We start from the raw sequence: 16,913 nt of genomic DNA on the forward strand, positions 1-16,913 counted from the left end.
ATCTTTAGGGTTTGCAATGCTAAAAATACGAACTTTTAAAGTAACAGGCGGCTCCATTATCACCCCTAGCATGCTGGCTAATCTTCTGGACACGAATTTTGCCTTGCCAAAGGCAGGAACCAATCAGACCTAATGCACTAGGTCCCATTGGTTCCTGCCTTTGGTTTAACTAGCCTTTGGCAAGCTTAGCCAACGTGAAGCAGAAAAGGCATCTTTCAGGGGCATCAACGGAGCCGCCCTTTGCTTTAATTCAAAAATAAACCACTTTTCCTACAACTTCGAAGGAAAATAGTTTTAAGCCTATTTAAATAACGATATGCCTATTTTAGGCCAATCAGAGTCGTGGGAGGGGGGTCATGGCGATAATTTGAATACCCCCTTTAGAAATTGGCCTATATTTGACCTAAAAAATAATAAAACGAATTTAAACGAGCACCATTTTCTGAAAATTTATTAAAAATATTACTAAATACAAGCATTATAATTATTATTTTAATTTGAATAAAACGGAACAATTCGCAAATAAAATAAACATAAATTACTCTTATTATAATTGATATTTTTTTTTTTAATATATAGAACAAAAATCCTTAATATTAGTGCGGGATTTTTATAAATATCTATTTTATAGTTTGTTGTTGTTGTTGTTGTTGTTGTATGTTTTATGGAAATTTTGGCCTGTAAAACACAACTATACGGGCTGGTCATATTAGAGAGTTTATTTTTATATTTTAACGGAATAACGATCGATACTATGGAACGGATTATCTCGAGTTTTAACCCTCAAAATGTCTTCCAACGCGCGCGTTAAGGCACTTCTTCTACAAAAGGCATGTTAGTAGCCAAACATGAATTAGAAACAAGTAGAAATACAAAACAAGTTGAATTCTACTGCTCCTTCTAACAATTCTGGAGAAATAGCTTCTAGAATTACGATACGATACAAATAGTTCAGAATTGCAATTAACTTCTTAAGTTCTTCGTTAAAAAAGGTTTAATAACACTTACCTTCGACCATTTACCCATCTTCTGACTCTATACGCGTTAGTTAAAACTCGTCGAGCTAATGGTTAAATATAATTAGATAATAATTAACGTAAATATTAGCAAATGTGGATGGGAGGGAAAGTATGACAATGGCCATAGAGCGGACATCAAAGTTTCGCCAATAACTATTTAGTTTAGTAGTGACTGATGGACTTGCAAACTCGCAACTGAAAGTAGTTCAGACATTTATGCTCCTTGGTTTAACCATAGCCCACTCGATCACGCGCATCACGACGCAGGCTGCTCGCGCTATAGCTAAATTACCGAGATTTCACAATAGCAGACGACGGTAACCGCGTAACCGCGGATTAACACAAGACCTATTTTAAGGGAGTGAACAGTCCCAGTATAGCTATGCCAATAAAACGGTCAACTACGGCGAAACTCTGATGACTCGCGACTTTTGGCCATTTTCATACTTTTCCTCTCATCCACTTTTGATATTAGTAAACAAAACCCTCAACCCACAACTTCGATCAAAAGATTCAAAACAACTTACATATCGAGAAATCGGTTTCTGGAATCATTTGTGGCTCTTCTTCAAGTAACAAATGGTACTGGAAGGATAGTTAAATAATTAACCAAATTAAACTTAACTATTACAGAAAGACTGAAGTTGAGAGCTCGATTACCTCATCTTTGGAAGAACTAAGACCCATTCTTTCTTGCCACGCTTGAACGGAAGTCAATTCTTCCTCAACTATCGAACGTCTTTCTTTTTCACGAGCTAAATTTTGCTCTAAGGAAGCATTTGTCGAAAGTAAGTCTTGTCTGGCATTTTCCGTCTCCTCCAATCTAGAATTTCTTGAAATTTGTAAAATATTTTCACAAACTAAACCGTTGAAAGGACCAGCTAAAACCCCAAAGAGACTATAAACACAGAGAGCAAATACCTTTGCTGCAATTCTAAAATTTGACTAGTATCCGTAACAGATTTTGCGCGTTGCGTTCTGTGTTCTTGCGTATTGTCCATCTATTTTTAGAGATAATTTTTTCAATTCGAAGTCGAAGCATGAATTTATTATTGGCATATTACACACCTCTATACTGACAAAATGCTCTAAAGGTTTAGAATCTTTCGAATCTTTTCTAATTCTTTGATTTTGCGCTAGTTGCTGCTGAAGCTCTGATTTCTCCTCAATTAACTACAATGTTTTAGGTTAATTACATTAAAATTCCTCGTTTTATGACTTTGACCTTCAACTAAAGGTCATGATGACCCATAACTATCCACAGTCCTCAACCATTATAATTCAGTATTCTATTCGCCTATAAGGTCATCATGACCTTGAAGGAGTTTCAATGTCATCCACATTTAATACAATTCGCATACCTTGCTAATTTCCAAGTTCAATTCCTCAGTCCGTAAACCTTGTTGATGTATGGTTTGCATCGCTTGTTGCAATTCCATCTCCAATTGCTGATTACGATACTCATTGGAAGCACGTGCGTTAGTTTTCAAACTTTCTTCGGCAATTTCCTTCTGTTTCAAGACATCGTGATAAAGTTTTTCAAACGCAATCTTTTCACTTTGCAAATCTGCTCTCTGCTTTTCCAAAGCCAGGAACCTCGACTTCAATTCGTTATTCTCGGCAGTCAAATTCTGCGCAATCTGATATTGACTATCGACACTTTGCTTAGCAACGTTCAGTTCTTGCAGTAATTGCCGTTGTTGCTGATTATTCGCTTTCAATTTCTCCATCAGAGTGTCGGCTTCAATTTGAATTTGATTTTTACTTAAGAGAGCGTCGTCGTACTGACGTTTTACTTCGGACAATTCTTCAAGCAACGAGTCCTTGTGCCTCGACAATTGCGCAACCTTTTCTTCTAAGCTAGTCACCAGTCCTTCGAAGTTTTTAACATCGGTTGTGTGAGTAGCTTCGCTGCTTTGAACTTGTATCTCCCGTTGTACGTTTTGACTATACCTAACTTGCTCTTCTTTCAATAACTGTTCATAGTGTTGCTTAAGAGACTCCATTTCCTGCATCATTAACTCACGTTCGACATTATCACCAGCTTCCTCTAATTTGAAACCGAGTTCACGTTTCTCGACCTCCAATTTTCTCCTTTCACTGGACACCGTATTAAATTCGAATTGAAGTTTGTCGTAATTATCAGACTGGGACATTAATTCCGAGTTCAGGTTAGCAATTGCCGTGTCCTTATCTTTCAATTCCTTCTCCAAGTCGTTCAGATGATCCAATTTAGCTTGTACCTCATTTTCAAGTTGCTTAATTGTCTTACTATGAACTTCTTTCTGCCTCTGCAATTCGTTTTCTAAATTGCGTTTGCCCTGTTGCAAGTTTTCAATCAAGGTTTGATAAGTTTCATTATCGTTCGAAAGCATTTCGGACTGTTCGCGGAATATGGCGATTTCGTTTGATAGTTGTTCTTTCTCTGAGAAAACGGAACTTAGTTCGAATTTTAAATCGCGAGTTTGATTTTCAAGTTCAAGCTTTATTTGTTGAAGCTTAGTTAATTCTTCGTTTAAAGATGATTTCTCGTTTTGAGACGCTGTTCTTTCATTGTCTCGGAATGCTGAGATCTCTTGAATTTCCTTGTTCAAATTTTCGCATAGAATTTCCAAATTGTTGAATCGATCCTTGATGTCTTTATATTCAACGATTTCTTTATTGAGGTGTTCATTTTGAAGTTTCAAAGATTCTATTTCGGTTTTTAAAGCGTTGACTTCGTCGGTTGACGATGTGGTGTCTGAAGTACTTGATAGTTCTTTGACTTGAATAGTTAACTTATCGTTTTTCTCTTTAAATTGCTTCAATTTCAGCAACATTTTTCCCATTTTCGTCTTATTTCTGTCTAGTTCAGCCTTTAAATCTGTCACCTCCTTCTCTAAGCCATCGGACACCTTTTTGTCATCAACATCTGACGTGGGTTTCTTGTCCTCGCTACCCAATAAGGTTATTTTTTCCCTTTTATTAGCTACTTCTTCGCGGGACTGTATAATATCGGCTTCAAGTTCGGTGTACTTCGCTAGCAATTGGTCCCGTTCTAACACAACTTCATTCATCTTAAACGATAACTGTTCCAATTTCGAACTCAAATTAGATTGCGTTTCCATATTGGATTCCAGCTTGGCTTGCAATTCGGAACACAACCTTTCGTAGTAACGCTTCTCCTCTATTGCACTTTGCAGTTCTTGAGAACTAGATGAATTTTCCGCGGCGGTTTCCTTGGATTTAATGAAATTAAGCTCATCTTTAAGTTGATTGTTAAATTGGTTCGATTGAATGAGTTCATCTTTAATACGGTCATAGTTTTCTCTGAACGTCTGCAATTCCTGCGTTACATTTGCGAATTTCTGCAATTCATCGTTCTTGGATTCAATTTCGGAATTTAACTTTGATATCTGCTCGGAGAGTTCGGTTATTTTCTTCTCGTGGTAAAGCAATTGCATCTGTCTGGCTTCGGATTCCATGGTAGTTTCTCTCAACTCTCGTTCAAGATTCTCGGTTAAATTCTGAATTCGTCCTAATTCTTCGGACAACGTTGCTACTTGCGATTCCAACTTCTGGTTGTTATCTTGCAGTTGACTGGTTTGAGCCAAACAAACCTCAAACTGGGCGGTTTTGGTTTCTAAAATCTTTTCCAAGTTTTCGTTAAACGATTCTTTATCATTGTTAGCTTGTACCGTTTGATCTATCTGATTTTTCAGGACTTTGGTCTCATTTTGTAAAGTTTCTTCAACATTTTCCAGTTCAATTATGCGATTTTGCAACTGGTTTTTGTACGAATCCAACTCGCTGAGTTGATTCTGCAGTTCAATTACTTTCGACCGTGAACTCTCTAATTCCAAACTCATATTTTTAACGCTTTCTTCGGTACCATTTTGCAGTTCAGTACATTGAGTTTGGTACATTTCCATTTGAGATTGGTAATTGTCTCTCTCCCTCTCAATTGTTTCGAGTTCCAATGTCAGGTTCTTCATTTTGTCATCAGCGAAGTTCTTAGCCGATTCTAAATCCGTTATTTGACTTTGAAGTGAAGTAATCTCGGTTTTAAGTCGCTCGGATTCTGCAACAAGGTCGGTATTTGTGGCAACACGTTGCTCAACATCGAGCTGCAATTGCGAGTTTTTATTCTGCAATTCTTGTAAATTCGTGGACAACGCTTCGACATGCTGTTGATACCTTTGTAAACCCTCTTTCGACGTCATTAACTCTTGATTTAAATCGGATTGCAGTTTATTCAATAAATCTTTCTCGTTTTCCAAAACGATGTAAGATTTATTTAATTCCTCGATTCTTTCACTGAGTTCATCTTCCCGAGTGAGAGCTTCATCTAACGCCTGTGTTTTGTTCTTTAATTCCTCAGCAGTTTTATTTAGGGCTTCCAACGTTTGACCATGCTCGCCTTGTACTGTTTTCAGTTGAGATTCAGAGTTATTTAATTGTTGCAAAACTTCAGCGTTTGATTTTTGCAGATTTTCAAAATCTTCCGTGATTTTCAATTTAATTCCTTCAAGTTCTTCAATTTTAACGCAACAACGTTGATATTCTTCTTCAAAAAATGACAATCTTTCGATTTGCATCTCCATTTGACGCCTTTTTTCATCCATTTGGCACAATTTCGACTCTAATTCCACGTTCTTATCCTGCAATTGCTGAACATTCAGCTGCAATTCGTGTTGTTGCGCCGTATCAAGCGACATCTCGCTTTTGCAGTTTTCCAAGGCAGTTTCCAATGTTGTTAAACTATTTTCCAATGTTATTTTCGTGGCAAGTAAGGTTTCTTTCTCTTCGTTCAAAGACGCAATTGTTTCGCTGGTACGTTTAAACTCTTGCGTAAAATTGCGCTTTTCATTTTCAAGTTGCTCAACTTCTTCGTGCAAATTTTGTAATTCATTCAATAAATGCTCGGATTTCTCTGTTAAATTATGCTTCTCAGCTTCTAGCCTCTGAATATCGGCAACAGTAACTTGTCTAAAATTTTTCAATCCATTATCAACGTAACTTAGGAACTGGTTCAAATTATGCACTTTGTTTAATACGTTGTTTAATTGCTGTAAAACCCGAGTTTGACTACCATTTAAATTATCCGGTTCATTTAAAACTTCACTGGACTGTTCATGAACATCGTGATCGAAGCTGATTGGTTTAAAGTTGGACGAAAGACGTTCGCAATCTTGATTAAACGCGTTTATTTCAGTTTCTAAATTATTTCTAAATGATTCAGCGGTTTGAATTGAGGAAGATACGAGAGTTGAAGTGAACTGATTTAAAACGTCGGTAAAATGAAGGTAAGATTGTTTGTCAGTTTCTAACGCGTCGCATTTCGATTTAAGCGCATCAAGTTCGATATTGAATTGGGTATTTAAATCGATCAGTTGTTTTTGATGTTCAATTAGGTTACTATCTTTTGATTGCAGCTCATTCGTTAAACTACGCACTTTTTCATCAAATTCCGTATTACTGCGCTCAATATCTGCACATTTATCGTTATATTTCTGCTGAATTTCTTGCAGTTGTTTCTGATGTTCCACTACAACTAAATCTTTTGATTGAAGCTCATCTGACAACCCGCGCAATTCCAAGTTTTGACGTTGAATTTCGTCAAATTGCGAAGATTTTTCGTTCAATTTCTGCTGAACTTCCTGTAGTTGTTGCTGAAGCCCTGCAACAACTACATCTTTAGATTGAAGCTCCTCTGTCAATGAACGCAATTTTTCATCCAATTCCGCATTTTGACGTTGAATTTCGTCAAATTGCGATGATTTTTCGATTAATTTATGCTGAACTTCCTGTAGTTGTTGCTGAAGCCCTGCAACAACTACTTCCTCTGATTGCAGCTCTTCTGTCAACGCACGCAATTTTTCACCCAATTCCGCATTTTGACGTTGAATTTCGTCCAATTCTGAACATTTCTGGTCAAAATTCTGCTGAATTTCGCTGAAATTTGTTTCCAGATGTGCGATAGTTTGCTTCAAACCATTTACAAGCGATTCATTATCCACTAAAGTTTGAGTTAATCTTTCTTTTTCATTCATCGCAATTCGAAGTTCATCTTCCAACTGCGAAATCCTTTCGATAACCTCCTGTTCCTTTGTGCTGCTTCCGATCTTTATTTTTTCAATATCGTCGCGAAGTGTATCGCGTTCGATACAAACTTCTTTTAATTCCTTCATACGTTGATTCATACTTTCGTTCAAAAGTTCATTTTCCTGTCGTTGCAAGTTCAACTGATCTTCAACTCGTGTTAACTCCTCCACTTTATCCTTCCATCGTATATCCATGGTACTTATCTCTTCCATTCTGTTATTCAATTCGATTAACAACGAAGCTTTTTCATCCGACACTTTCTTAAATCGATCTTCGAGTTCGTTGAAATTACTTTTAACTTCTTCCAATTGAACTTTAATTTGCGCTTCACCATTTTGACTATCCCTTAAATCGTTAGTTAAAACCAATTTATCTTCCTCCAAACTCTCCACTTGCTTATTTTTATCGTTCAGGGTTAATTGCAGATTCTCAAACTGTTCCGAAAGTACTTGTCGATCACGTAACAATTTATCGAAATCGTTCGATTTATCGTTTAACTTCGATTGCATTGCCGATAACTCTCCTTCTAACTCCGATATTTGTTCCAAAAGTGACGATATTTTCGTTTGCACCTTAGCACCTTGCGTGGATTGATTTTCTACAGCGTTTTCTAACTCGCGTTTAAGTTTGTTATTCTCTAATCGAGCCGATTCGATATCGGCCTCCTTTTGTTTCAAATTATCGTTAAGTTCCGATAATTCCCGTTCCTTTTGCTGCAAAGTTTGTTGTAGCAAATTCTCCATCGATTCAACAGTTTTCTTAATCGTTTCCCGAAGTTCGCTAATCTGCGCTTGGCTTAGATTTAAAGCTCCTTCGAGTTGGGCCTTTTCATTCTCCAAATCAATTTCGCGATTAGCTAGAAGATCGATTTCGCGCGATTTATCGTCGAGTTTACGTTCTAAACTGTGTATTCTATCATCGCTATTTTCAAGAGCTTGTTCCATTTCGTCTAGACGGTAACTCTGAGCTTGAAGTAACTCATTTTTGTTGTCGATTTCGGAGCATTTGTAAGATATTTCTTCTTCTAGTTTCTCCATTTCTTCGGAAGCGATAGCGTTATTATCTTGGAGTCTTTCGGTTTCGGATATAAGTTGGGATATTTTATTTTGGAATTCGTTAAGACGCGAGGCTTGTTGGGATTCGACTTGTTTAAGACTGGCTAGTTCTTTTTCTAAAGCTTCTTTCTCTTTTTCAATTGCAAGAACAGGGACGTTTTCATCCTCAATTTTTTGTTTTAAACGTTTTATTTCTTTCTCTAATTGATCTTTTGCTTTGTCGTCCGCTATAAATGCGTGCAATTTATTTTTTTAATTTTAAGACTCCTAGATTTAAATTACTAACTTCTATAAGTAATTACGTTAAAACATAAGATAATAATCTAATAAGTCTACACAACGCGTCATAAGGGTCTCTCGTGTACAACGTGGTTTATGAACAATTAACTGATACGTTTCATCAGAAGGGGATAATAGAAGAAGGATATGACACTCTGTATCCTCTCAATATGCTTTAATTATGTAACATGATTCTTCCCAGGCGAGGGAATTACCCTTTTTGTTAATTTGCTCTCCCGCTTATCAAACTTAATTAAGATGGGTGTAATTACGTCGCACCGTGCTAGGGTGAATTCTATAACTGTTTGGTATTTACTAAATCCCCGTTCAGTAATCAACCAGGCACGAACCTTGATTGTCTTGACGTGTCGGGACAAAAACGCACAAGCGCATGCATGCATGCGCCTTGGTAAATATACTTAAGCAGCGCTAATAGATATATTAATGATGAGGGAACTATTTAAAATGGCGTATGTGCATGCATGATTCGGTTTAGTAACCTTGCTATAATAAATGTTAAGGGATGTTATTGGGGAAGAATCATGTTACAATTACGAATTACCCCGCTTTGTGCAAGTACACTTCTCTCGAAGAGAAGTATTATGTACTTCTCATTTCATACACGGCTGTGAACGTCTAGACCAATTTTGTCTATTGTTCCCGTTGACGCTTTATTTGCTTAACGAATGTTTAAAATGGCAATGTCCGAAATCGCCTCAGACGTTCGCGCCAACGCATGGCTATTATAAAACGCTTAAAATCGCCAATAGCATCGCGACGTTTGTCACTACTTCTACGCGCATGTCCGAAAAATCGCCAAAAAAACATTTGCGCACTTACCTTCACGTTGTTCTTCAAACTCGATAACCCTCATCTCTAAGGTAACTTTATCATCTTGCACAACTTTCAACGATACTTGAAGATCATGAACTACTTTTTCCTTCTCAACAATTTCTTCGGCTAAGGCGTATTGATTCGCTTCCAGCATTTTAATATGTTCTTCGTACGATAACATTTTCGTTTCCAATTCGCCAACAGCATTTTTGTGTTTTAAGAACTCGGCTTCGGTTTCGTTAAGTTTCATTTGCAATTCGGAGTTTGATTTACTCAGGGTTTCAATTTCTCTCAAAGCATCTTCTTTCTGTTGATGACAACACGAAAAAAGATGCTAAATATGGTCCTGGTCACGTGTCTTACGTGTGTCGAGGCAACAACAAAAGAACAAAAAGGCTTACCTCTTTGGCAATTGCAGAAATTTGCTCTTGAAGTTCTTCTTTTTCAATCTTAAGTTTCTCAATTTCGGACTCGGTTAAACTGGCCGAAGATTCAATCGTTGATCTTTCTAAAGTCCAGTTTTCTGAAGGTTAAAAGAACGTTTAAACTTAATTGATACTGCGTCAATTAACGAGACATAGTTATGACGGACGCTCTGTTCGTACCTTCTGATTTGCACTGTTCTTCCAACTCCATCACCTTCAACAGCAACGAGCCTTTTTCCTCTTCAAGTACGGCAATATGTTTACCCAATTCGGCAATTTTTTCTTCGTTATCATTTGGCTCAGTTGCCGCAGTGGTACTTTTCTATGAACAGGGTTCGGACGAAATTTTTATATTGAAAATTCCTGACTTTTCCTTTCGAGCTCATCCCTTAGCAAATTTTGACAATATCCCTTACCGAATTTTGACAATATCCCTAACCGAATTTTGACAATATCCCTAACCGAATTTTGACAATATCCCTAACCGAATTTTGACAATATCCCTAACCGAATTTTGACAATATCCCTAACCGAATTTTGACAATATCCCTAGCCAAAATTTGACAATGTCCCTAGCGAAATTTTGACAATGTCCCTAGCCAAATTTTGACAATATCCCGAGCCAAATTTTGACAATATCCCGAGCCAAATTTTGAAAATGTCCCTGGCCAAATTTTGAAAAATGTCCCTGGCCAAATTTTGAAAAATGTCCCTGGCCAAATTTTGACAATGTCCCTAGCCAAATTTTGACAATATCCCAAACCAAATTTTGACAATATTCCATAACCAAATTTTGACAATATCCCATAACCAAATTTTGACAATATCCCTAGCCCAATTTTGACAATGTCCCTAGCCAAATTTTAACAATGTCCCTAGCCAAATTTTGACAATGTTCCTAGCCAAATTTTGACAATGTCCGTAGCCAAATTTTAACAATGTCCCTAGCCAAAAGTTGACAATATCTCGGACCAATTTAAGCCTACTACATCACACCTTGCCTACATTTAGCTTTGCTTGAAGCATAGTTGTATAAATCACACGCAATCCCTGACTTATCCCGGACTTTTTAGTAAACTAATTTAAATCCCTGACTTATCCAGATCCCATACGAACCCTGATGAATGACAGTATTAACCCCCAAACTTACCACGAAAATCATGCCCATACAATCAAAAATAACAATTGAAGTATCTTAATTACCTTCTTCAATTCTTCCATTTCCTTCTGCAACGCCTTGAGTTTACTTCTTTCCTTGGCTCTGGCTTTCAGGATCTTGGTATCGACATCGCTGGTCGCTTGTTCAAGTTTCTCTTTCAAACCCTTAACCTCAACTTCCTTCTTTTCAAGATTGCTTTTCAACTCATTCATTTCAACTTCGACACTTTTTTGATGGTTTTCCTTCCATTTCTCGAAGTTTTCTTGAACCCGAACTACTTTCTCTTGAAGTTCAGCGTTACGTTTTGCTAAATCGAATCGGGCTTGTTCTAATTGCTTCATTGATTCCTCAGCTTGTTTAAGTTTGTTATCTTTCTCGTTTAGCTCCATTGTGACTTTTTCCTTATCAGTGGTTATGATTTCCTTAAGCGCAATTTTTTCCTGATTCCATCTTGCTTCGGCTTCGGAGAATATCTCTTGCATTTGCCGCATTTCAGTACGCGTTTCGTCTAGGTTGTCTACAGCCACTTTGCCCTTTTTACTAAGATCTTCGGACATTAGCTAATTTTAAGTGGAATAATGCAGTATTTAATTACAATTAACCGCTGTTAATCATAAAATGGGCTTATTTTTCGTTTTTAATTATTAATTGAGGGGATGCAAAGCGATTGGCGTATATGCCGCATTTCCATGCGCGTTTCTTATCTACGGCCACATTTCCCTTTTTACTAATATCTTCCGACATGAGTTAATTTTAAGTGGAATAATGCAGTATTTAATTACAATGGGCTTATTTTTCGATTTTAATTATTAATTAAGCGGATGCAAAGTGATTGGCGTTTGATACATAAAACTTTCAATATTAGTTTTATACTGAAAATAAGTAAGCATTTAATTATAATGAAGGGTTACGCAACATTTAATTTCTTTATTTAAGTTAATAACTGTTTAAAAATAGTGATGCAAAGGGATTGGGATTGAACGAGGTGCAAAATTCATAATCACAAGTTTGTTTTGTCGTCTGCTATCGCCTAATGCAGCAGATGCAAAGTGATGGGCGTTTGATACATAAAACTTTCAATATTACATTTACATTAAAAATAAGTGTACATTTAATTACAATGAAGGGTTAATTAACATTTAATTGCTATATTTAAGTTCATAACTGTTTAAAAATAGTGATTCCAAGCGATTGGGATTGAACGAGGTACAAAATTCATAATCACAACAATCATCTCTGCCTCTGCTATACCCTAATACAGCCGAGATTCAAAGTGATGGGCATTTGATACATAAAACTTTCAATATTAGTTTTATATTGAAAATAACTGTACATTTCATTACAATGAACGCTTACGCAACAATTAATTAATATATTTAAGTTAATAACTGTTTAATAATAGCGATGCAAAAGGATTATTGAGATTCAACGAGGCACACACTTATAAACAACCACAAAATTCATTTTCCGTCTGCTAGAGCCAAGGCTTAAATATTAAAAAACACTTACTTGAATAGCTTTATTTCTAGCACTTAAAACTTCGTCTTTTTCCTTCAAATTTTCTTGCAAATCCATAATCCTGCGTTCAGATTCCAATATTTTATCATTTAAATCCATAATTTTCTTATCTTTATAAACAATTTGGGCATACAATTCGGAAACATCCTTAAAAGAATAAAGATTACAATTATTTAACACATTACTAAGCTCCCAACATTCAAAACCACAAAAACTACACTGCATATCTTACTTTATTAGCAGTATATTCTTCTTCCTGCTGTTTATACCTGTTCGCTGCTTTCTCTCCACTTTTTAGACTCTCAATAACTTTGTTACGTTCATTTAACTCCAATTGCAGTTTTTCGACAACTGATTCCAACGTTATCTTACTTTGTTGAATTTCTTTCTCTCTTTGTTCAAACTTTAATTTGCTTTCTTGCAATTGCTTTTTTAACAGAAGGGCTTTACCCCTTGACCCTTGTTCTGAAGGTGGTGGTGGTGGTGTTGATGTTACAGGTGAGCCTTGAGAGCTACCGTTGTTAGAGTCGTCTGTGTCTTCAACTGACTGAATTGAAGGTTTTAAAATATTGTAGGCCTATTAATACCTTTGTATTTAATGAGTTGGGAATGTATGCTAAATTAAAATTTAATTCATGCAGCAATGCCTTATAATTAATTTCAATTTGCAATTAAAATAAATAATATACAGTTCTTACTTTTTCAGTTTTTAGTTTATTCAACTGTGCACTTTTAGCTTTAGATTGTAGCTTGAATTTTGTAAGTTTCACATTGGATTCCTAAGTTAATTACATGCGATAATGTTTAACGAAAATGATTAGATTTGTTGCTTAGTTTTAATAATTTAAAGTGAAGCCTTTCTTAACTTTATTTTGTGTTTAATTCTTAAAGGGAGGGTGAAGTAGAAAATCAAGTGATTTTTTATCAATTCTTCTACTAATTCAGGGTTCGTACGAAATTTTTACTTTCAAAATCCCTGACTTTTCCAGGTTATTCCTGACCAAATTTTCGCAATATCCCTGACCATTTTAAGGTATTTACTAGAGCCCAATTTTCACACCTGGCTCATATTTAGTATTACTCGAAGCATGGTTTGATATACCAAACAAAATCCCTGACATATCCCTGCCTTTTTAGGAAAAAGTTTTAAATCCCTGACTTATCCCTGACTTTTCCCCCTATTTTCCATATCCCTGACTTATCCAGGTTTTCCAGGTTATCCAGGTTCCGTAAGAACCCTGTAATTACAAGACCAGTTTGCATAGTGAAACATTCAGGAAATACCTCCCATTGATTTTAAAATTCAAATTAGGTTCAGATTTTAAGGATAATTTTAAACAAGGACTGCCGACCAATCGCGTAGCGCCCTGCCTTTTTGTTAACAAAATTCTCGTGGCACGTTCCGTGTCGAAAGAAATTTATCACGAGATTTGATAAAATTCGCGCGCTACGTGATAATCGTGGCGCGAGACATGGAGCGTGCCATGAGAATTTTGTTAACAAAAAGGCAGGGCGTTACGTGATTGGTCGGCAGTCCTTGTTTAAAATTATCCTTAAAATCTGAACCTAATTTGAATTTTAAAATCATTCGGAAGTATTTCCTGAATGTTTCACTATGCAGACTGGTCTTATAATTAGTAGAAGAATCGATAAAAAATCACTTGATTTTCTACTTCACCCTCCCTTTAAATAATATTATAAAGAACTTATAAGCAAGTGCACAAACAATGTGTCAACATTCATCTTTCAAACTTCGATGTTTAGGTAATTTTTAACAAAACTCAAGACTTTAAAATTTAACTTAATTCATCATGCAACGTCAGCAGTTTAAAAGGTCTATAATATTATATAAAAGTCACTCTAGAAATTTATTATTGGTAAACAAACTACAGCATCTTATGCACAGGCACTACCTACAATACGTCAACTGGTTGGTTCTAGTCAAAAATAAACAAGTACCCTTACCTCAAGCAATTTCTCCTTGGCGCTGAGTTGGTTCTCATTCTCCCTAACTAATGATTTAAGCTGCTCAATGAGCACCTGCTGTTGCTCTAGTTGTTCGCGTACATCGTCAGGTACAGGTGCCTTTTCCCCAGCCTACATATTAAATGTTAATGTTTAACAAAGCATAAGTATGTCAGTGACTCAGTGTTAACATTTATTTCAAAGGAAAGACTCGACTTACCGCACGCTCTGAGGTTTCGCCCGCGTCTTGTCCATAACTTGTTAGTCTATTCCACATTTTATTACAAATTTATGACTGTCAACGTCAATAACATATAAAGTTCTTCATAGACACATCGGTACTATAAAAACCCGCTAAGCCTTGGCTCAATCACCGAAAATACGTATTATTACTTAATAAAATTAAGATTTGACTTGTAGATAATAAAAAATATAATAAAACTAATAATTAACTATAAAACTAGCACATTTTTAACACTTCATATTAATAATTTAGCGGTTAATACGGAATTTCATTAAATTACGTGTACATTAACATCTTTTCAAGTTGGTAATGGAAGCAGACATCTTTAAAGGAACGTCGGATGACGTCTTGGACCGGACATAAGAGAGTTATTGAAAGCAAAAACAATGTAATTTTATGAACTACTTTGTTTTTGCATTCAAACCTGAAACCTTCAAAAAACGTTGCAATAAATTTAGACGACGTTGTAACGAAGAAATGTGCCAAAAAATTGCAAACACGTGTTGTTACTTACAACTTATGGGAAAAATAACCCTGCCATATCTAACATAAAACTTTAGGCTTATTCTACTAAATAAATTATGATAATTTCTAGCAAATATTGCATTGCCCTAGCGAGCTATTTTTATTTAGTTATCTTTAAGTACAATATAAAACTTTAATACAAAAATCAGGAGAAAAAATTACTCATTTGTAAATACAACTTCAACATCAGATAGAAAAATACATTTTTTTTTTGATAATGTTTTAGGATTAGGACAAATCTTAAAAATCTGTTGTTATCTGGGGGTCAGTTCAGTTCAATTCATTCTGGTTCTTTCAGTAACCCTTCCATCAGGATATCCAAAATAGGCAGTATGCGCCATCCCAATAAAAAGCCCGATTTCAACGACTCCCGGCAACATTTTAACATCGGTATTAATCTTTGCCCAATCATGATGAAGCCCACTGATAGTCCAATCAAGAATGAAGTTCCCATTATCAGTTACAACTGGTCCAGCTTTATTTTGTCCCATTCTTAGCTTAGGTTTCCCTCCAATCTTCGATAAACGTCTGATAACCGGAGCGTACGCCATAGGGATGACTTCGACAGGAATACCCTTTAACCAATTCTGCCCCAATTGCTGCGAATCTTTACGATGATCAGCGATAACTACAAAGTTCTTAGCACACGATGCGACAATTTTCTCTTGGGTTAGACATCCACCGCCGCCTTTAATCAAATCTAGGTTCGAATCCACTTCGTCCGCTCCGTCTATAACAACATCGAGTTCGGGGTGTTCTTCCAAATCGGATAATTCCAAATGATAATCGCGTATTAGTTGTTTAGCTTGAAATGAAGTCGGGATGCAGACGACATTAATTCCTTCATCCCTTACACGGAACGCTAAACGTTCCACAGCATAAACTATTGTAGAACCACTTCCAATGCCTACAGCATAACCATCTTTAATGTGGTTATCCACTGCTTTTTCCGCCGCAATTTTCTTCGCAATTTCCAAAGGATCAGTTGGTTTGGAGGCCGTGAATCCGTTTGACATGTTGTTATTACCGTTGGTTATAATTAGGCTACTAGACATTATGGAATTACTACTAAGGGAAGAGACTCGTCTAATTTTTAGTAGAGGTTGCCTAAACATCAACTCTGATTTGATTTATATCGCAATTCCTATCCGCTTTTGAAATCTTTTCTATAGAAACCGGTCCCGGACGGCCCCCCGGGAATTATAATAAATCGGGTTTACCTTGGCCTTAACTATATTTCGTAATGTTTAAGTTAAATTACGTCGAAAACGTGGGCTGATTCGCGGAATTACTAGGCCTACTCTGCGATTCGACGAAAAAAGGGGCCTTGGTCTAGTTCAGTTCGGTTCGATTCAGATCTGGATAGCTGTTATAAACATTTTATGAACTTTTAGCGCCAGATTTGAAACTTGAATAGCGGCATGCGAATACAAAAACACGAATAGGGTTGATAAATTGATAACAATATGCTCAATTTATAAACTTTTAACGTTATTTTTGATAGTAATTGCTATAATTGATGAGCTTAGCTAACGGAAACGCTTCTTAAGGGATTAAAAAGCGCAGCATAGACATAATTCATTTACAGTAGCCAAGGCTTACGATAGCTGTTATAAAAATGTATGAGCTTTTAGCGCCAGATTTGAAACGTGAATGGCGGCATGCGAATAGAAAAATCACGAATCGGGTTGAAAAATTGATTAAAATATACTCAATTTATAAAATTTTAACGTTATTTTAAAAGGAATTGCTTCAACTAACGTAAAGGCTCATTCAGGAATTAAAAAACGCAACATATGCATATTT

At 36.2% G+C, this 16,913-nt stretch overlaps 2 protein-coding genes across 5 annotated transcripts; both read right to left on the reverse strand.

The window, feature by feature from the left end:
• Positions 1–423: 423 nt before the first annotated feature.
• On the reverse strand, positions 424–15,004 carry LOC149615922 (uncharacterized). 4 transcript variants are annotated; one of them, XM_089857323.1, is made up of 17 exons: positions 14,559–14,936; positions 14,339–14,470; positions 13,072–13,152; positions 12,606–12,920; positions 12,507–12,520; positions 12,365–12,434; positions 10,900–11,415; positions 9,877–10,018; positions 9,673–9,794; positions 9,278–9,578; positions 2,381–8,385; positions 2,088–2,192; positions 1,941–2,020; positions 1,680–1,851; positions 1,547–1,604; positions 1,009–1,063; positions 424–924 (listed from the first exon to the last, which is right to left on the reverse strand). In XM_089857323.1, exons 1-17 carry the CDS (start codon positions 14,613–14,615, stop codon positions 822–824), a joined length of 8,328 nt encoding a protein of 2,775 aa, XP_089713449.1. In that variant the 5' UTR covers positions 14,616–14,936; the 3' UTR covers positions 424–821. The 4 variants fall into 4 exon arrangements, with proteins under 4 accessions (XP_089713449.1, XP_089713447.1, XP_089713448.1 ...); XM_089857321.1 differs by having other exon boundaries at positions 12,365–12,520; positions 14,559–15,004; XM_089857322.1 differs by having other exon boundaries at positions 1,680–1,842; positions 12,365–12,520; positions 14,559–14,935.
• A 166-nt stretch (positions 15,005–15,170) lies between these two features.
• On the reverse strand, positions 15,171–16,425 carry Rpi (Ribose-5-phosphate isomerase). The gene has a single exon (XM_089857379.1). It carries the CDS (start codon positions 16,220–16,222, stop codon positions 15,383–15,385), a length of 840 nt encoding a protein of 279 aa, XP_089713505.1. The 5' UTR covers positions 16,223–16,425; the 3' UTR covers positions 15,171–15,382.
• Positions 16,426–16,913: the final 488 nt, after the last annotated feature.

Source organism: Phalangium opilio, unplaced genomic scaffold, assembly GCF_054372755.1.
Source record: "Phalangium opilio isolate 3A_F unplaced genomic scaffold, DU_Popi_V2 ptg000217l_1, whole genome shotgun sequence".
Lineage (NCBI taxonomy): Eukaryota > Metazoa > Arthropoda > Arachnida > Opiliones > Phalangiidae > Phalangium > Phalangium opilio.

Bases quoted from the DNA above. Each gene is read 5' to 3' on its own strand.
- LOC149615922 (XM_089857321.1), bottom strand. From the start codon at position 14,615: ATGTGGAATAGACTAACAAGTTATGGACAAGACGCGGGCGAAACCTCA. The intron at 9,579-9,672 runs GTAAGCCTTTTT...TGTCATCAACAG, and splicing joins TTTCTGCAATTGCCAAAGAG to AAAGAAGATGCTTTGAGAGA. The intron at 925-1,008 runs GTAAGTGTTATT...TCGTAATTCTAG, and splicing joins AGATGGGTAAATGGTCGAAG to AAGCTATTTCTCCAGAATTG.
- Rpi (XM_089857379.1), bottom strand. From the start codon at position 16,222: ATGTTTAGGCAACCTCTACTAAAAATTAGACGAGTCTCTTCCCTTAGT.